At 39.4% G+C, this 22,180-nt stretch overlaps 1 protein-coding gene across 1 annotated transcript in view; it reads left to right on the top strand.

The window, feature by feature from the left end:
* LOC136866643 (nose resistant to fluoxetine protein 6) overlaps positions 1 to 21,423 on the top strand; it is a 323,272-nt gene extending 301,849 nt beyond the window's left edge. Inside the window, exons 13-14 of the mRNA XM_068226990.1 lie at positions 12,775 to 12,914; positions 21,017 to 21,423. Of these exons, the coding sequence (XP_068083091.1) occupies positions 12,775 to 12,869 (95 nt within the window). The 3' untranslated portion in view covers positions 12,870 to 12,914; positions 21,017 to 21,423. The remainder of the gene's footprint in view (positions 1 to 12,774; positions 12,915 to 21,016) is intronic.
* Positions 21,424 to 22,180: the final 757 nt, after the last annotated feature.

Here is a 22,180-nt window from a genome sequence, read left to right as displayed (position 1 = left end):
TCTTGGTTGTATTTTGCAAAAACATCAAAAATACATTCTTAAGTATTTCGAGAATACCTAACATTACTTTTAAAAATATATAAGAAGCTCCCGTTGTAACACACCTCGTCATTAACTATTATTAGATATAACAATTAAAATACTAATATTGCTAATGAACTTCGAGTGAAATATCGTCCTCACATTTAGTACCCATGTCATTTATATTAGGTTCATGTTGACGACTCCAGAGTAAAAGGCCCCGTCCCTGTGCTGGAGTGAGCGGGACGCACATCGCTGGCCGTCGGGAAAACGGCTGTGCTGTTCTGAGCCTCCGGTACACACAAGAAGCACATAGGTCTGAACCAAGACGGATTCTAACTGTTGACTTCACAACGTTCATTGTAGGGTGTTTAACGTTTTCTTTAAGAAAGTGCACAAACCCATTACGAATACCCACCATACTTGAGGCTATTCTGTAAGTCAAAGCCCAATTTTAATACAAGTTCTTGCTGCACATCCTTCATTATATCCTTACCCATTGTCATATTTCGTAAACTTAACAATTTTACTAATTCCTCCCTCCCCTCATCATATCTTCACAAGGAAATCAGACAAAACAGCAATTCTTTCTTGTAAGTTCACATCATCAAGACATACTGAATACATCTGGGAGTTATCCGAATCAGCTTTCAAATGCTCCGAAACATCTTCACTCATTCTTATTATTCTACCTTTGAGAGTATTTCAGCTGGCTGGCATTTCTTTAATTCTGTTAATTATTTGCTGTTTGTTAGGAAAGTCTTCAATTAATGTATTGGACGTCGATAACAAAGTCTCTTTCAAGAACTCACCGTCAAAAATCGGCTTCCCATGCTCTAATATGCAGTGAGACAGATGGAAACATCCGCACTGATATTATTCCTTGGCCTGAAAGATGATACAAAACAAATAGTTTGCTTTGTGTATTCTTCGATTTTCTGTGAAACGAGATCTGTTCGTTCTTCATTTGACATGGAACTAACATTTAAATGATTCGTCCGGAAATGATGCTTTTGGCCTACATTAAATGTGCGGGACACGACGGTTTTCAGTCACAGGCAACACAAAGCGTTATTGCTTATTTCTATCACTCTGAATTCCGTTGACCACTGTTCTTGAAGAATCCGGTTACTACTTTTGTTAAGTTTTTTTTTTCGGCACCGAAAACATGTTTGTGAGGTCCGTATACAAACGACATTCAATAAACAATAACCCACAACGAATAATTACGCGCTACTGGCTACCACACACACGTCAAACTTCACTCACCGACTGACTGACTGACAGCCAGGTTTTCGATATTCATTTCTTACACGTGAAACACTATGACGATACGAACCATGTGATATTGTATAGTCTGTAGCACAAGACGTATATAAAAACTTTAATATGTTCATGTGGCGTGCCACCGAAATCCTGTTCGCATGTCACCTAGTGGTTCGCTATCTCTGCCTTAGAGATACGGATTGGCAACCTATGACACCAAATGTGAATAGATTATGCATCCCCGTAAGACATCTGGTTGTGTAATCGTAAAACTTCGAGTACTCTTTTTATGTGTACAATAACGCAAAGAAATATAGGTGAAAAATGGACTTTTGAAACCTATTGCAATGGCTAAGGAAAATCCAAGAAGGCCCTACATCATATGGACACCTTAGAACTCCTACATGGAAAAGAACATCACTGTCTATACACAGTACGCGCAGAAAAATAATAGGATCCTCGCAAGGCCCTTGATCCCAACAACCCAGTCACATTCCAATCCCTACAGACCAACTTAACACTCCCTGCCCTTATTATATATTATCCCCACTCCGCTACCACCGTATACTCACTCAACCCACACACCGGCTACCTCCACGGTAACAGACTGTACTTACCTTCAATCCAACCGCACCTTCTACACTACACCTCCCCAATAGTCATTGTCAGGCGACTACAGTTCTCTGTTCACCATAGGCTCAACTCACCATTAACATTACAGTATCATCACTTACAATTCAACTTTCAAATAACATTGAACAATGTAACATCAGATTTTCATTCATAATTTCACATATACTGTACCCGCTCAAAGCCTGAGTCCCAACCAGCATTTATCTCAGGGAGTGTTACGGTCCGAATCCATCGCAACTAATACTCAATAAAAAAATATTTTGAGATATAAGATCTCAAACTAAATGTAAGGGCGCCATCCAATCAGTACTACAGGGTTGAACGGGACACTCTAATCTTTATCTTTAAGGCTCATCATAAAACACACAAATTATATATATTCAGATCAAAGGGAAATTATGAAGGCTCCATCCTAGGGATGGGGACGGATATTTGAACGGTCACCAAGGGTTTACTATTCTACAAGAACAAGAACCTGGAACTGTTTCCTTGCAAATGCTAAAGGAGCATTTTATTTAAGTAAACAAAATAATTTTTACACACAACAAAATCTGTTGACCCTTGATTTGCCGGTAATTTGGCAAATTATTCCTGAAAAATGATTACATAATATTTATCACTTTTGACCACCCTTCCATTTGGGTGGTAGAACCGTTGATATCTGAAGGTATCAGATTTACCTTCGTTAACATCATGACCATATTTGATCATGGACCAATTACCTGTTGGCTAAGTAGGCGCGATCACATGGGCCATGTTATCGCCTCCACTTTGATTGAGATGAGACCAACCCGGGAAACTACAAACTCTCCCCGGGTTCCTAACCAAGATATGCTAATCGTTAGTTGAAGGAATACGACAAAGGAACTCTAACCTAATGGTCCAGATGTAGGGATTTGCCTTCATTTTACACATATTAACTTAACTTATTATTTACAACCAATTGACATTATTACGTTAATTCGCCAGCTGACTTCCGTAGTATCATCCATCATCATCATCCGAAATAATAAGAAAAATAAATAAAATAAAATAATATTTTATGAAATATTATTATTATTATTATTATTATTATTATTATTATTATTATTATTATTATTATTATTATTATTATTATTATTATTATTATTATTATTATTATTTGTGGAGATCATGATTATCGTAACCCGTAATCATCCTCGGAATAATATTTCAACTTTTCGCGATTTTTATTTTCATCTGAAATAAATAAAAGTAGCTTTGATTATTCTTCTTCTCCTTCTGCAAATATTCTCATTATTATTATTAGTTCAAAATCTCAAATTTTTCATTTCAACTCCCAACATCATTATTATGACCAAAATATAAAAAAGTAAATTCTTCTTAAAAAGTAGTTTTTTTAAATATATTTATTATTATTATTAATTTAAAAAAAATTAATTTCGCCTGTTACACGGTAGTCCACTCTACATATGTTTAACACATAACCCCTTTTACCATTCCGATTTATTTTGGCACTAATCAATCCAGACATGATTTACTTGGAATATTATTATTATTAATAGTATTATTATTCTCTCGAGAATCTTTATTTTTATTCCCCATCTTTATAATTTAGTCACATACGTTCTCTCCCAAACAGAAATCACCAAGATCCGAATTCACATCGGTCGGGACATAATAGTGTTCGAACCCGCAACCTTATTTTCGTACTGTCGTTAATTCATGGAGACCATGTGCTCCTAAGACAATTCTCAAATCCCATAACACCTCGCAGTTGGGAAAATACCTCCAATCTGTGCAAGTATTAAATTATTCCTTCCTTTTCCATTTTGAAGTCCATTTGTCCATTGGAACTCTTCAAAACATTTTCACTAATTAACCCTCGGTGTGTGGACTCTATTCTGCCACTCAATACACCGGTATATAAATACAACCTCTATGTGGGCCTTAAGATCCATCTATTTCTTCATCAAGATCAGTACAATTCACTTTCATTTCGGGCAGGATTTCTGTCCCATAAAACTCCAAATCTCAACCTGTGGCTCAAATCCCTCTGGATCTCAAACATAGCGTGACCATATTATAAAAGTGCCTATCTCGTTTCTACCAAAATTTTTTATGATTATTATGGAGTCCAAAACGTTAAATCAAAAATTAGTGTTAAAACCGGATTCACTGCCCAAATTATAATTATTCACGGCACATGTGATCTCCACATTTAAATTACTTTAATTTGCAATCATTCTATCCAACTAGGCCCGTGCCTTTATTCTCAAAGATTATTATTAAACACGCCTTTACACATTACCAAATGTTAATGTACTACTTCGACACTTGTACAGATTATTATTATTTTGTCCACTGGCGAACTTCGCGATATTTACAAACAAATCAATGGACTTCATTCCGTCCCACAACAATTTAAATCACTTGGCAATCCTACCTCTGGATTATCTTAACAACATGCCTTAATATCTGTAAAAGTTCCGATAACGGAAAAACACTTTGGAAGCACTTCTAAATGAATATTAACATTATCTTTACGTGAAACGTGCTCCATATCATATCAAACAACTCAAGCACTTGAATGAACAACTCAACCCTACTATACTCTATTTAATAATCAAAATTATGATGAGTGCTCGATATAATCATGTACGTATTAATTTGTCCCATTGTCTATCTATCTTTGAATTTATACGAGCCGGAAACGGCTCGTTTCACAGTCAAGTTACCATGATAAAATAATATGATTTCCTCCCCCTAACGATAGCAATCTACTAATATTTTAAAAGGTTACTCATCTCTGCCATTGTAGTCTGCTAACCCCGGACGAGAAGCACAGGCCCCGTCCAGTCTTTAGCCCTGCATTCCACTGGTATTCATGCCAGCTTGAAGAATTAATCCTTGACCCTTTTCAACTTTACACATTTTGAATAAAAACAAATAAAATAACTGTTGCACTCTGGAATAATTTCCACCCTAAATTCTACTCACAAATTTTACACTCTCGGCCTTGTATCTAGCCCACTTAATGTAGATATACATTCTTCATTCCTTTCCCAGACACTAGGAACATGGGATACCTCGGGATCCCCTTTACAACGGCCCGTGTGCGCACTTGAATTTCCCGTCTCACGTTCGTGTAGCTGACCAGGTATCAGTTTAGAATCGACTGTTTACTAGGTGACATAAACACTCGTGACCGTTCTCATGTAGCGCACTTTCTAATCTGTTGGTAGAATCTCACACTCCGTAAGTTATGCTTTACTGAGTCCTGTCTATTTGAAACACTCCATACTAGTATACTGTTCAAGACTGTAATATGAGCTACATCACGTCATGAATCACTGTACTATGTAACAATATAATACTTCGAACTCTACTCCACGAGTAAGTACACACTCGCACCTCTGGCGTAATCACGGCTCGAACAAAATATCAGAAGTTGTCACGCACCCCTGGCGTGGTGACCGCTCGAACGCTTTGTCAAAAGTAGTTACGCACCACTGGCATGGTGACCGCCCGAAGACTTTGTCAGAAGTAGTTGTCAGTCCTTGTCCACGACCTCATATTTATACTTGTATCCCCTCTCTTCCGAGTTCACCGGAGTTCATCTTGGGACGCGCAGTCCCGATATCTTCATACGACACTTTGCGGTTTGGCCCGTGGCTTTAATATATGATCCAATGATGTAATTATGTTCTCAAATGCTCTATACCAATTCTCAACTATTATCGTTCGCTGGTAATGGATATATTCGCGAATTTAGCTGCCGTATCCCGGCTCGGGATTTCGCGCTCTTTTGTGGCTTTCTTTGCCTTCAGCCAATCAACGAATAGCGTCCATGAATTCTCAGAATTACACCATGCAATCTCCCGCAATTATTAACTTTTTATAAGTTTTATGGTATAGTAAGGCTCCTAAATTCCACTTTATTCTGAATTGATAATTCACTTCCTTCTATCAGTTTAATCCACGGAGTTAGCCTCGCTAGTGCTTCTTACAATACGAAGTTGTCGCCTTTCTTTGGTCAAGTGAATTTTTCCATTGGTCCACCTAAACCACGTGATCGGGAAGGCTCATATTTTTTTCTTCCAGTACCAACCCTGCGTTCAACTCCCGCTAGTTACATGGAGATACCCGGCCATCATTCCTCAGAAATTTGCACGCGGCTCTCTGCGCTCTTGTCACTACCTATTCGGCCCGGGGCTATGAAAACTTTCCGCAACTAGTCAACAACTCGTGCCTTTCTCTTTCCCCCTCGTCACAATTTCTGAGAATTCTAATTCTGCCGTACATTGTGTTGGTTAATCTCAGTGGAGACAATATTCTGTGCATGTTTCGCCATACCATCTCGGCCTGGCCTGTTCTTACTGTATGTACAGCACGATCTTCTTGCTTCTGAAAATGAAATATATATATTCCTCCATAACTAAATATAATTGCATGACGCTTATCACACCCCCACCATGGCGCAGTACATGTAATTCAGTCATCTATGACAATGCATGTAATTATCATTCCCTTCCTGTCATTGAAAATTTCATCATATATCATTGTATGTCCATCTGCTGAATCTATTTATTTATTCTAATAATCCACTCTTAACTATGTGCTGGACCAGAAATAATTTTGTACTATTTCTTTAAAAAGCCCCTCCCCCAACATACCTGTAATAAATTTATCCCGAACTCACGTCCCATTCAACCACAAAACCCATTAAAACTACCCAACAAATTGACATACCATTCCATCCACCTCACCTATCCACCACTCCTTTCATGCCACACCATTTCTCCCAGCCAGGGAGAGAGTTGTTGCCCTCTGGGTGGCCCGCTCCACCCCTTCAGGGTGGGGAATGAAAGCATTTGATGATGATGAAATAATAGGAGTCGTAGAAGACTGCTGTGATACAGAAAAAATAAAATAAAAAGTTGTTCTTTCTCCTCAGTAAGTCGATTGAGTCCGCCTCTCTGGTGTAGTGGTTAGTGTGATTAGCTGCCACCCCCGGAGGCCCGGGTTCGATTCCCGGCTCTGCCACGAAATTTGAAAAGTGGTACGAGGGCTGGAACGGGGTCCACTCAGCCTCGGGAGGTCAACTGAGTAGAGGTGAATTCGATTCCCACCTCAGCCATCCTGGAAGTGGTTTTCCGTGGTTTCCCACTTCTCCTCCAGGCAAATGCCGGGATTGTACCTAACTTAAGGCCACGGCCGCTTCCTTCCCTCTTCCTTGCCTATCCCTTCCAATCTTCCCATCGCCTGATCAGCATAGCAGGTGAGGCCGCCTGGGCGAGGTTCTGGTCATACTCCCCAGTTGTATCCCCAGACCAAGAGTCTGAAGCTCCAGGACACTGCCCTTGAGGCGGTAGAGGTGGGGTCCCTCGCTGAGTCCGAGGGAAAAACTATCCCTGGAGGGTAAGCAGATTAAGAAAGAACGAAAGAAATCGATTGAACGATCTGCTGCATATACGGGAAAGTCTGTTTTCACAAGTAAGATAATTAAAAGTTTTCCTGCCTCTCCACGCCCCCAAGTAAACAGAGATAGGCCACTCTAGCTATTTAATTATGATAGATATTATATGGATAATAAAGAAAAACATCACAAGAATTCTATATACAAGGGCGCGTGAGTGACGCAGTCGTGGGCTTTAGGTAATAAAGACCGAGCTCGATAGCTGCAGTCGCTTAAGTGCGGCCAGTATCCAGCATTCGGGAGATAGTAGGTTCGAACCCCACTTTTGGCAGCCCTGAAAATGGTTTTCCGTGGTTTCCCATTTTCACACCAGGCAAATGCTGGGGCTGTACCTTAATTAAGGCCACGGCCGCTTCCTTCCCACTCCTATCCCTTTCCTGTCCCATCGTCGCCGTAAGACCTGTCTGTGTCGGTGCGACGTAAAACAACTAGCAAAAAAAAAAATAGTAATAAAGGGTCGGAAAATTCATATCGATCACACTATCGATGCAATTCCGATTTTATTTCCATTCAGTTGCAAGTTCCACTGGAAGAGTTCAGTTCCCTCCTACCCCCTCACCCCGTAAAACGAAGTGTCACTAATAGTTTCACGGATAGTATGTTTGTAGAGCATCTTCCTGAATAGCCGACAGTCAAACTTCGTACAAATTTGAATTAATATCTCGAAAAAATTCTGGAGGGAAATGACATCACTAGCAATCCTATGGAGGGGGGGGGGGGATGACATACAAGAATAATCGAAAACGAGTAATATTAGCGTCGAATCCATAGTTTCTGAATTCTCTAAGATGCATTGCGACATTCTGGGTGCCTTTGTACCGGTTCAGTTGCGTAGGCTTGGCGAGAAGAGGTGACGAAAATGTCCAAACTGACCGAGATTACTTTAATTAACGAAGAAAAACCAGTCTATAACTCTTTTGCTAGTGGCTTTACGTCGCACAGACACAGATAGGTCTTATGGTGACGATGGGACAGGAAAGGCCTAAGAGTTAGAAGGAAGCGGCCGTGGCCTTAATTACGGTACAGCCCCAGCATTTGCCTGGTGTGAAAATGGGAAACCACGGAAAACCATCTTCAGGGATGCGTGGGATTCGAACCCACTGTCTACCGGATCCAAGCTCACAGGCGCGCGCCTCTAACCGCACTTCCAACTCGCCCGATGCAGTCTATAACTAAAACATGAAATTAATCACATAACAATAACTCTAGTCCGCCTCTGTGGTGTAGTGGTTAGCGTGATTAGCTGCCACCCCCGGTGGGCCGGGTTCAATTCCCGGCTCTGCCACGAAATTTGAAAAGTGGTAGGAGGGCTGGAACGGTGTCCACTCAGCCTCGGGAGGTCAACTGAGTATAGGTGGGTTCGAATCCCACCTCAGCCATCCTGGAAGTGGTTTTCCGTGGTTTCCCACTTCTCCTCCAGGCAAATGCCGGGATGGTACCTAACTTAAGGCCACGGCCGCTTCCTTCCCTCTTCCTTGTCTATCCCTTCCAATCTTCCCATCCCCCACCAAGGCCCCTGTTCAGCACAGCAGGTGAGGCCGCCTGGGCGGGGTACTGGTCATACTCCCTAGTTGTATCCCCAGACCCAATGTCTCACGCTCCAGGACACTGCCCTTGAGGCGGTAGAGGTGGAATCCCTCGTTGAGTCCGGGGGAAAAACCAACCCTGGAGTGTAAACAGATTAAGTAAGAAAGAACAGTAACTCTTAAACTACAAAATAGTTAATAAAGTATCAGAGAACCTCACAATAAAGAAATCTACAAAAATGCGTTCACACATAATTAACAGGTAATAAAATACCTAACAGAAAACAATCAGGGAAGTGACCGGACAGGTCCGTGTAATGTAGCTAGTGCATGATACACTGTATACTGTGGATGAAGCTCGTATCCTCATATCGGGTAGTGACTTTTAAGAAAATGACTACTTTGTGCGCAAATTATATTCGACTGAACAATATATATTTTTGAAACAGTGAACCTGTCGAGTCTTAACAACGTGAAGAAATTCGAGCGAGGTAGTGGAGAGCGGAAAGTATCCCGTACAGCGGGCAACTACGTAGGCATTCGTCTCCGAGGCCACAGTGATCGCTTCGCCGAAGTGGAAGGTTAAGAAAACGAGCTATGTACATTAAATTGCGTCTGCGCTGGTTTGTGTCGTCTCAGTAACAAGCATTTGCTGCTAAAGCTTAATATTGTTTTTAAATTTTCATTTTCAATCACTGATCATGTGTTAAGGATCTATTAATTGTTGTCTATAAATTTCTAGAGTTTCTAAGATGGTCCGTTCTATCTCTTTTGGTTGTGTGCTTTAAATGTTTAGGCCCAGTTTCGTCAACGAATGTTAAGTTTTAACACTGCTGTTAAGGAGACGTAACACATAACTTAACAAAATGACTGTCTCAACAAGAATTGTTAACTCTAACAAATTGCTAATACTTGTGTTAAATTAACATGGCAGCAGCTCTGTGTTAAATTTCTTAACAACTGCTAACATTTTAAAATGGAGGCATGGAGAAAACGTAAGTTTGAAGCTTTACGGCTGTATGAAGACTATAAAAAAACTGAAGAAGGTAAAAGACTTTTTAGAGTTGTCAGAAGAAAGATTTCTACAAAGATATCTAATTACCAAAGCCATAACGAACAAGGTACTAGAAAAAATTGAAAATAGGTTAGAGTTTCCAGCAGATTGAAACTTATGAGTGTCTCCAGTGCAGCAGTTGCTTATAGATTTCACAAGGAGAGTCATACCCTGCGTCCAATCTATTTCTCCTTCTTCCTCTTCTTCTTCATCTGTTTACACTCTAGGGTCGGTTTTTCCCTCGGACTCAGGGAATGACCCCATGGGAATGGCCGTCTGGGGGGATGGAAAGTTTGGAAGGGATAGACAAGGAAGAGAGAAGGAAGCGGCCGTGTCCTTAAGTTAGGTACTATTCCGGCATTTGCCTGGAGGAGAAGTGCAAAACCACGGAAAACCACTTCCAGGATGGCTGAGGAGGGAATCAAAACCGTACTTGTTTACGAACTGTGACGACGGGAGTTCGAGTTCAGCTGTAGATATATTCCTTTATACAAATTAAATTATTATTTGAGAATAAAAATATTAGGCAAACTGCAGTGAACATTATTTTCTACCTCAAATTAATATATATATACACACAGAGAGACACATTCAGCAGTAACTGTGAGAACGTTTAGGCCCATATTAATTTCAGGTAGAAAATTAAGTCTACTACAATTTGCGTAATAATTTTGTTTCCTCATATAGTAATTTATTTTGTACAAGAACTACAGCTGCGACGAGACTCGAACTCACGTCTACGACGTTCGCAGATGAGTACGGGGCCACTACGCCACCACACCGTTTGACTATGGCGTAAATGCATGTATATATGCGTTGCATTGTAATCGGGGATTCATACATTTTTCCGAAATTATTAGGTTGCGGACCTGACATATTTAAGCAAAATTTGTTCCCCTTTTAGTGTTCTATCACCTCTACATTGGCCGAAGTGGATCCTGTGTCATGACATTTGACCTCAGTTTTTTTTCGAAAACGAAAGTGTACTGACCTTACACGAGTTATTGTTGAGTGTCCCCCACAGGTACATTGAAGCTCGTTGAAATCGGTTGGCCGCAGGGTCTGGCCTCTGCTTGTTGGATATTATGCTTGAGACACTTCTGATGTAATTGTAGGCGACTATATTCACGAGTGCAAGACAAGAGTGTGTATGATTCTGCGAAGAATTCCTGCTACCATTGTTGCATTAACAAGGCATTAGGCCTATATTATTTTCCCTGCAGTAAAAGAATCCCCAAAAATCATTCAGTATATATCAATTATCACATTTACCCGGTGATGTAGGAGCCTTAGATTGCACCCGTACAAGAATGCATTGCATGTTGTGATATAACAGCCCATTCTTTCAATTTTCAAGCACACTCGCATACTTTAAAATTAAAATTTATAACAATATTTGTCCAGCATTCGCCATAATAACGTTTTTGTTGCCTCTTACTACACATGTTTACGTCTTAGCAGTCTCTGCTAACCATAACCAATAATAATGTCAAGCGTGCGTGACAAAATACTATTCCAACATACCGCTAGGAGCGCTTTATGTAAAGAAACAGAACACGCTCACAGCCAAACGCGTTCAGAAATATCATGGAAATGTGTTAATTTGTCGTTAACAATTGTTTCATAACAAATTCTGGAAATGTGTTCGTGAAACAGGGCACTTTTAACCGAAGTGTTAAATTAATAACAGTTGTTAGTTAACATGTGTTAAATTAAATTTAACACAAAGCTGGAGAGACCGGACCCGAGAGAATTTTGTATATTTGACACTTCATGTCCTGTGTCATGTAAATGTACAACAAACATGATAGCCCACATTTACGAGTCTGTCAGGTCCTGCTTTGACCGAACTTGATGCATCCTTTCTTTACAACCGACTGGCACACGCACACCACTTGACTGCCATGATCATATGTCAGCAGTGAAAGGTGTCATGGTCTACCTCTGCGATGTAGTGGTTAGTGTGATAAGCTGCCACCCCCGGAGGCCCGGGTTATATTCCACGAAATTTGGAAAGTGCTTCGAGGACGGGAACGGGGTCCACTCAGCCTCGGGAGGCCAACTGAGTACAGGGGGTTCGATTCCCTCCTCAGCCGCCCTCGAAGTAGTTTTCCGTGGTTTCCCCACTTCTCCTCCAGACAAATGCTGGGATGGTATCTAACTTAAGGCCACCCCAAGTGGCCCCTGTTGAGCATAGCAGGTGAACGTCACTTGGGTGAGGTACTGGTTCTCTTATCCAGTTGTATCCCCGCTCAAAGTCTCACGCTCCAGGTCTATGCCCTTGAGGTGGTAGAGATGGGATACAACGCTGCGTCGAGGGAAAAACCAACCCTGGGGCGGGGGTAAACGGATTAAGAAAGAAAGAAAGAAAGAAAGAAAGAAAGAAAGAAAGAAAGAAGGATCACATGACCATCTAGTACCAGTGCATCACCATTTGCATCACTCTAATCGACATTTTTTGTACGGTATTTTTATGCTTTAATGAACAATGTCAACGTGAAATATGGAACTGTAAATGAAGGAATATCTAATATTCGATGGTTGTAATCAAGGAAACCACACTGTGATATCATAAGTAAAGAGTGGTGGAAAATGTGATGGAGAGTAATTCTGTTTTCTCGGACTCGGCTGTACAGTATCTAGTTTGTAAGAAATGATATTGAACCGATATCTTAGTCACTTTACCTGGCTTAAAACTGCACCATGTTAATAATGCTTACATCTAAGTTAACTTGTTACATTTAAGTTTCTCCTACCTAATGACAATTTTGCAGAATTTTGAAGTTTAATTTACTTTATATCCTTCTTTTTTACAGACAAAACAGTGGAGAAAACGTCGAATGACCCAACCAGCGGATTGACTGTGATTCAGCCGAAGATGAATGTTAACACGAAGATAAACTCACACTGAACAACGTCTTCAGGGTGTAACTCGACTACAGGAATTGATCTCAGTGTAAGTACTAGGAACAGAATTTAAATGATATTTCACATGGCCAGAAATGGGAGAGATTTTATGTCCCTTTCTATGCCACCCTGTACGCTGCAAAACACTTCATTTCTACGCAAGTGCCTACTCCGTTCTAAACATACTCCAATCAACTTGACATATTCAATATCGTGATCTGAGCCTACCATGCTCACCCCACTACAATTCCCTCAAATACCAAAAGAAGATGTTTGGGAGTCTACAGATATCACTTATCAGTTTTCTCGTCTTCTCATAAAATTTTGTCAAATCTTTCATCACTGACCCACCTCTTTATTTACGATAAGTCTACTCCTCCCACGTTCAGCTTTCTCACCCAAACCACATCTATCTTCAGTCATTTTCCTTATTTCACTTCCGTATAGTGTCACGCTTTACTCAATAGTAGGACCCGGAGTTTTGGGTAATTAAATTTCCATTCCTTTACTTGCCGCAACTGAAAATGTCGGTGAATTGTGGTTCTGATATTGTTATACCTGTGTATCATTATATATATACTTAGTAATATTATACATATTATGTGCAGAATGTAACATTTTTGTACATATCCTGGTAAGTATTCAACAAAATTAAAAATTGTGTCAGCTCATTTAATTTTCGGACTATAATAAAATAATTGGCTAATTTCATCTCATCATATACAGTCATAGTAAAAAGTATTCGTACACTTAATACTGAAACAAAAATACTTTACTTAGGACACTTATTGTTATGTACGTTGTATAACATAAATAGGTTAGCTTTCTGTACATTATCTAAATACATGTACATTATAAAACATAAAATTGATAGACGTCTCTGTCATTAATACATAAATAAATGAAAATATCACGATTTCATACTCATAAAAAGTATTCGTACAGTCCGGTTTTACTTTCATTCTCCACTGACTTTTGTGCACATTTAGTATTTTTTGGCAATCCTTTTGATTTTATAACGGCCTCAAGCCGCCTAGGCTCTGAATGAAATAGTTTGGAGGTGAAGGTGGGCTCAATCTTACCCCATTCTTCCAAAAGAGCCATTTTCAAAACTGGCTTTGATGAAATATTTATTTTGCTCAGTCTCTTTTTTTATTTTTTAAGATAAGCCCCCACGAACCTGCTACGCAGGCGTAGCAGGGGGAGAGGTGATACTCCCACGTGGCGCGTCCCAGGTGGCGGATAGGGGGGTCCTAACCGGCTTGCCGGCGGACTTGAGGGAAATAAAATACCTCTCGCGGACCAAACACACACCCCCTGTGGGTGGGGGAGGCTGACGAATAATACACCCGCGGTATCCCCTGCCTGTCGTGCGAGGCGACTAAAAGGGGCGACCAAGGGATGAATGAATTAGAACCATGAAACGACTTTTGATTCGTACCATCATGCGGGGAACACCATGGGTTGCACGTACTTGCGAGTAGTATCACCAACATGGTACGAAGTATGTTTGTGATTCGTTGCAGTAAAAAGCCTGGCCTGGTGGATTCCAGTACCCGTGCGTTGTACCCATGTGGGCAACACCGCGGGTCTGGGCGTAGCCTGTGAGTTGTACCACTATATGAGCGACATCGTGGGTATGCGTTGCCTGTGATTAGTACTCACTATGTGTGGAACACCACGGGGCCCTTGGGACCGGCACCCGTGACTAGTACCCTAGGTGAGGAAACTCATCGGTTTGCGTTGGCTGTGGGTGGCGCCATTGTGTGCGAAACACCATAGGTCTGCGTTACCTGTACGGAGTACAATACTTGTGAGTAGTACCATCTTTTGTGGAACGCCGTGAGTCCTTGCTACTTGTGATTAATACCCCAACGTGACACATACCATGGTTCTATTTTACTCGCGACGTGTACCATTCTGTGGGGCATTAGACGTGGATTTTGCACCCCGTTTAGACACCAAGCATCATTGTGCTTTATGAGTGGTTCCTTGGTCGGTAGTAATGTTATTTTCGTTCTCTGTTGAATCCGATCCACTGGTTTTTGTTTTTGTTTGTTTGTTTTGTGTTTTGTTGGGTTCCTGTCCATCCATTCATTCTTCATGACATTTTTTCTTTTATTTTGTTCAGTGGATGCCTTTGTAATTTTTGTTCTTTCATTTCGTACCATTAGGGGCCGATGACCTTCGATGTTAGGCCCCTTAAAACAACAAGCATCATCATCATCATCAAGATAAGCCCACACATGTTCAATCGGATTCAGAAGCGGGGATTAGGCGGTGTCACCATGTATTTGGGTGTGTTGTATAAAATCCACAATCGTGTATCAAGGGCCATATGCTTTGAATGATTATCTTGCATGAATACATAACTACCCAGAAGTACCATCTTTTCGGCACTAGATGCTAGATGTTTCATCAGAACTTCAATATAGTATTTACGGTCCATCTTTCCATCTATGAATTCTAAAGAACCTACTTCAGCTGAGCTCATGCACCCCCAAACCACTAAACAACCTCCACCATACTTCACTGAAGAAAACAGACTTTTTTCTTCGAGTTCTGTGTTCGTTTTCCTCCACACCTTTTTGCCATATTCTTGAAAAACGGTCAATTTACTTTCATCTGTAAATATAACTCGATCCCAAAATTCTAGAGAGGCATGTTTATAGCCTGTAGCATATTGTAGTCTTTTCTTCCTATTTGCTGGGGTAATTCAAGGTTTTCGCCTGGCATTTCTACAATGATACCCATTCGTATATAAAAACTTTTGAATTGTGGAAGCACAGATATTAAGTTTTAAATCATTTCCTGGTTCAGACTTCAGTTTTGCAGCACTGATTATAGGATTTTTCTTAACTTTCCTGAGGATTAGTCTTTTAATTCGATCGTCTAGATTGCATGGACGTCCACGTCTACGTGAATTTTTGATAGTTTTTCTCTCACCATACCTGTCAATAATTCCCTCAATTGTAGATCTTGGACTCTTCACAAGTTTCGATATTTCCGAGAGCAATTCACAGGAATTATGAGCCCGGATTACAATTCTTCTCTCTTCTTCTGTTGTTTCTTTCATTTTGCGGCCCATCTTACTGATTGACTGTATCACTTGTTGTTTAGAACGACTGAAGCACAACTGACTTGGTTCAATACGTGACCTTTACTGCTTACCTGCGTCGCAAGGGATGTTATCAAGGACTTTGATGTGAGATAAACCATCTCTACGAATACTTTTTATGCATCTGTATTTCGAACTTATTGAATGACACGTTTGTTAAAATAAATATTTCTAAAGTAATATTGTTATTTCCGGTACGTAGTTATATTCATGTTTCGCGAAATACCGAAATATAGAAAAGTAGTGAAATTTCTAGCAGCCTATGAGCAATGCGTCAACTACAAACGACAACATTGCTTAACGTTTGAGGTGTACGAATATTTTTTCCCATGACTGTATATTATTTCAGTAATATAGATCCCTTTTCCCGCGCTCACAATAACCGATCATGACCAATAAGCAATCAAAAGAAATATTATAGACATTAGCAGTGAAGAATTCCACTCTCATTTCATAAGTATCGATAATTTCTTTAAAAAATGAGTTTAAAAATGTGCGAAGTGTGCGATTTGCAAATACTGATGCTGTAGGAAAATACGCGCCATCATTGCTGTTCACTGGGCCTCTGGGACACCTGTTTCATGCCGTTATAATATACTGTAACTAACAGTTAAGAAAAGAATGACAGTAAAACTAAAAATTACTTCCGGAACATTCGACAGTATAATAATGCACTTGCATTTGCTTCCGTTCAAGTGGATAACATAAATGTAAAAAAATCAAAGATTACATTAAGTGGTAAGTAAGACTGTCTAATATTGTACTGATTCATGTATTCCTTAATTCGCCAGTATTTTCACTAGGGGGTACTCCACCACGTACTTTATGAATATGCGAGATTTCTCGCATGGGTCCCCTAGCTTAGAATATATTTCAGTTGCTAAAGTTGGCTTTAACATTTCTTTAACATTGGGGTTTGGAACGCTTTTTCTGTGTAATACAGTAGGTCCGAGTGCTTCAACTGCGTACCAGAGTACTGATTCTTTCTCGAAATCTGGGATGCCTAGGTGCCTTTCATTGGTCAGAGTTTCTAACAAACTCCGTGCAGTCTTGAAACGAAATCTAGGTTATTCAAGCTCTGTACCTGTTTGCAAGATCGTTAGTGGCGAACAAGATGAGCCCTTGGATGACATTGCACCCAAGTAGTTTAAATTTTTAAATATGCACCGGTAACTTCCTGCGATGTCCGCCTCTGTGGTGTAGTGGTTAGTGTGATTAGCTGCCACCCCCGGAGGTCGGGGTTCGATTCCCGGCTCTATCACGAAATTTGAAAAGTCGTATGTGGGCTGGAATGGGGTCAACTCAGCCTCGGGAGGTCAACTGAGTAGAGGTGGGTTCGATTCCCACCACAGCCATCCTGGAAGTGGTTTTCCGTGGTTTCCCACTTCTCCTCCAGGCAAATGCCGGGATGGTACCTAACTTAAGGCCACGGCCGCTTCCTTCCCTCTTCCTTGTCTATCCCTTCCAATCTTCCCATCCCCCACCAAGGCCCCTGTTCATCAAAGCAGGTGAGGCCACCTGGGCGAGGTACTGGTCATTCTTCTCAGTTGTATCCCCGACCCGATGTCTGAAGCTCCAGGACACTGCCCTTGAGGCGGTAGAGGTGGGATCCCTCGCTAACTCCTAGGGAAAAGCCAACCCTGGACGATAAACAGATTAAGAAAGAAAGAAAGAACTTCCTGCGTTGTTGAACGGTCTTTCTCAACCTACTAAGGAAACATCGGATGAGCGCCAAAATACCACAGTGGAAAACATAGAGAAGTATTTGGTGACACACGATTAAGAAAAATCACGAATAAAACGTTACCGTACTATTCATGTTACTTAACAGGAGTTTAAAGACAGATTGTATATTAACTTTATTTAGTAACATATTTATTTCATTTCCAGGGCATGAGAGCAACAGGAAATTAGGTACAACAATACACTGTGTAAAATACTCAGCGATTTACAGTGCAAACATTATTCTTAACAGCCTATTTGAAGTATTTTGATTATCCCTTTAACTTAATTACTTAATACTGTCAAAATTAGAAAGCAGTAGACTACTGTATATAAATTATCTAAAGCAACGATAACTTTGTCATGAAATATGGAGGCATATTTAAAAAAATATTGTCTCCTATCATAACCATAAGTCATAAATTAGATCCTGGATTATATGTAATTACATATTCTATTCCCATAGTTGTAGCTGTAAGAAAAGCTAAAATGTCGGCGAAGCACACTAAAAGGATCATTATTCCAAGAGATTAAAGTTACATATTTTTAGATATTTCGATGCATAATAAGTATTTTGATAAATATTACATATTTTAAATATTTTGAAGGATATTGCGCATTTGAAAGAAAACACAATCTTTTTGTCACTAATTTTACTTCGCTTTGATTTTGGCTAACGTTCAGTAATGGTAAAGGCACAAAAAGAAGACAAAGAATTAAACACTAGTTTTAAAAGCCTGTACGACTCTAACATCCAAAAATAATTTAATAATTTAAAGTGAGGTATTCTGTCAAAGAATTGCATCCCTTAGTTATGTTGACGGTGCAAGTCTTGAGTGTCTCGAGATGTGCATCAATCTTCCCATGCACAAACTTTGTCACATTGTTCTCCTCTGACATTTAGTGACTCTTCTTTTGTGGTCCTTTCGCCAGTCCTCGGTTTAATGTCATATGTCAAAGGCACCTTTTATCTTTCCTTCTTTCTTTCTCCTACGGTTATTGCCATGTTTCACTTCCATGAAGGACTACACTTCATACAAAAGTCTTCAGAAATATTTTCCTAATAAGTATATCTGCTTTTCATGAGATCAAACTTCTTCTATCTTAATAAACACCTTCCTTGCTTTAGCAAGTCTACAGTTATATATTTCTTTGCCATACATTTGAAATACGCGCCAGTGACTTCATGTGAACTTCAAAGGTCTATTTCTATGTATAGGAACATCTCAACAGACAGAAGGCATTCGATGTCCTCAGAAAATTTGGAAAAATATTTAGTTATTAATAGCAACATCCAAATGAAATTTGGAGGTTGAATAACATCTGCACATTTAACTTTTTTCGGTTTTGTTTCCTTTTCTGTGTACAAGATTACATCAAATACAGCTTATATATTAAGTTACATATTTTTACTATTATATATTTTGTCAATTTTATCTACATATTTATGTACATATTTCTCACTTAAATATTCCATATAATCTAGGCTCTAGTTATAATAAAAGAAATATACGAACATTTTTGTAAATTTAGTGCATTGTTACTATTAAATTTCATTCATATCATTTTTGCCCTTATGAACTCGAACATCTCAAGATGACACAATTTTCACTTCTTTCCCTTCTTCCTCTTCTCTTCCCAAAATCTCTTCATCCTTTGGCTGTGCTCCTGTTTCCTTTGTTGTGTCCACAATGTTCCTGTCTTCTTCTTCTCATTTACTATAAAGTTAGTATTCCTAATTTTGTACTGAATTCTTTTCTGTCTCTTGTCATTTGCCTGTTGATCCCCACTTGCCTTAAGTCTTCTTCTGTTTCATGATACCAATTTGTTTTCTTGCTTGAACAGTTTACTACAACAAAGATTTTCTTTGTAAGTCTGTTGTTGTCCATTCTCTGTATGTGCCCATAGAAAGTTAGTCTGCGTTTCCTGATCATGTCTGTGAGTCTGCCAGTGTGCTGGTACAGCTCTTCAGTAGGTCGTTTCATCCATATGTCATCTCTGTGTATTGGTCCAAATATTTTTCTGAGAATTTTACGTTCTACTTTTTCTGTCTGTATGATGCCTGATGCTCCAATTGTTTCTGACGCATACAGTGCTTCCGGTAATACGTCTGTGTTGTAGTGTTTAAGTTTGGCCTGTCTTGATATGCTTTTCTTATTATAATGTGACCAGTGAGTGTAAATTTCTGGAATTTTTCCGTTCGTTCTATGTTAGACGCCTTGTTTGGTCCTCCTATTTGTATGCGTTCCCCTAAATATTTAAATTTTTCGACTCATTTTACGGATCCATATACAGTATGCATGGTGTTCTCATTGTTGTTCTGTCGTTCCATTACTATTCAATATTTTATGAGTATTACTTTAATTGCCTATTTCACACCTTGATATTAAATAGAAATCTGGGCCTTAGTCATTAGAAATATCTTTGTAATACTATACTATATATGAAGTGAGCAAATTATTTGATTCAGGAAGACTAGTCTATGATTTTTATATTAATCACTTTAGCCATCATAGTTTAGTTTTCTACCGAAGTATCAATTTTAAGACTCCAGTTCCTTCAGTGTACCATCTGAACTTATTCGACTGGTTTCGCTTATTCTTGTTTTACATTTATTTTATTTTGATTATTCACAACTGTGTCCACAGTATTCAGCAAATTCTCCACATTCTCCGATAAAATACTAATAACATCGACAAATCTGATGATGTTCTTTCAAGAAAGAAATATCTCATTCTGTTTTCTTTAAACTGTTACTTATTCAATCAATCAATCAATCAATCAATCAGTCAATCAATCAATCAATCAATCAATCAATCAATCAATCAATCAATCAATCAATCAATCAATCAATCAATCAATCAATCAATCAATCAATCAATCAATCAATCAATCAATCAATCAATCAATCAATCAATCAATCAATCAATCAATCAATCAATCAATCAATCAATCAATCAATCAATCATCAATCAGTGATCTGCATTTAGGCCTGACGGCAAGGTGGTACGTTCTCTATAAATTGTAGGCCTATACCGAGACTTTTGTTAAACGTTTCCAAAGAACGTGGATATTTATCGAACATTTCGCTTGATAGATTATTCCAAACCCTTACTCTTCAACCACTGAGATGAGCGCACACTCCGTCCTTAAATGCCAGTGAACTATTAGAATATTACCATAAATCGCTAGTTACAGTAGGTTAATAATAGGATAGAAATTGTAGGGTCTTCTGGGACCAAAATTAACGGGCACTTAAGATAGTGTGTAATATTCTTATCTCATCTTACCTGTGTTGCTTTTGTTTGCAGATACCAAGGTGGTTGATGATCCAGCGAGAAGAGTCGATTTTCTGCCGTAGATCATCATAGCATAGAATCTATCAAGCACCTGGCCTCTTATGCTTGAGATTGTACATGACATGTCACTATTTACATTTTGAGCATAATATTACAGTGTTATACTAAACGTGTTGTATACAGCTCAAAACGTTAGCCACATCACCCATTTTGTTGTCTGTTACGACGGCGTAATGCACTGAATATTTCTGTTGTTGTGAACATCAGATATACGAATGTACAGCAAAGGAATAGTTTAGAATGGAATATCCTGATACTCGCTATGTCGATTACAGCATCGCAATCGGAGGGGAATTTTTCTAAGATGGTGGCCATAAGGACTTTAAAATGATAAGCACGTGTTTTTCAATAAAATATTTTCAAACAATATTATCTCTGAGTGTTTTAAACCTAAACTATTTTTTTCTCAAGAACTTCTTTCCTCTTAGCACATTTTCCTTCTTTTTAATGATTCCAAGCCTTTATATAACGCGGCCGATGACTTCCATGTTTGATTTCAGAGTGTACAGCAGCAGTAAAAGTGAACACACATTATGCTAATCTTCGTGGAGTTCCCGGTGTTCGCAGCAAGTCAATCCTCTGTCGCAGACGTGGCAGAGAGGTACAAACCCCTTCTCATGTAAATGACAGCTGACCATATAACGTGTTACTGATAAACTCACAATATCGAAAGGTTCAACATAGACTAAAAGACCTGCCAGCCAAGAAAGGTTTTGGCTGCTACGAAGAGATGTAGCAGCTGGTAATGTTGGATTCTGGGCTGTTCATTGACATCGTGGGATTTAACACGAATGATTCTCCAGCCGTTTTTGTTGATCTGATTATTCGTTTTGAAAACAATGCTATGGACCACTCTACCTTGGTTCAAAGGGAAAGGAAAGCCATTTAGAGAAGAGTGTGAAGGTCACTATGACATCAAATTCTCCCAACAGTATGGATCCCCAGAAGTTAGAAATTTAGGGCCTTCTTTTTGAATCGAGAGGATCGATTTCATGTACTGTCTTTAAGTTTTTCAAGGAATTTGACCTGGATCCCACTTCTATCGCCTCATGGGCAGTGTTCTGGAGAGCGAGACTTTGGATTGGAGATAAACTGGGAAGGAGGGCCAGTACCTCT

The sequence above is a fragment of the Anabrus simplex genome, chromosome 3 (assembly GCF_040414725.1).
Source record: "Anabrus simplex isolate iqAnaSimp1 chromosome 3, ASM4041472v1, whole genome shotgun sequence".
NCBI lineage: Eukaryota > Metazoa > Arthropoda > Insecta > Orthoptera > Tettigoniidae > Anabrus > Anabrus simplex.
This window is presented reverse-complemented; position numbering and strand designations above follow the sequence as displayed.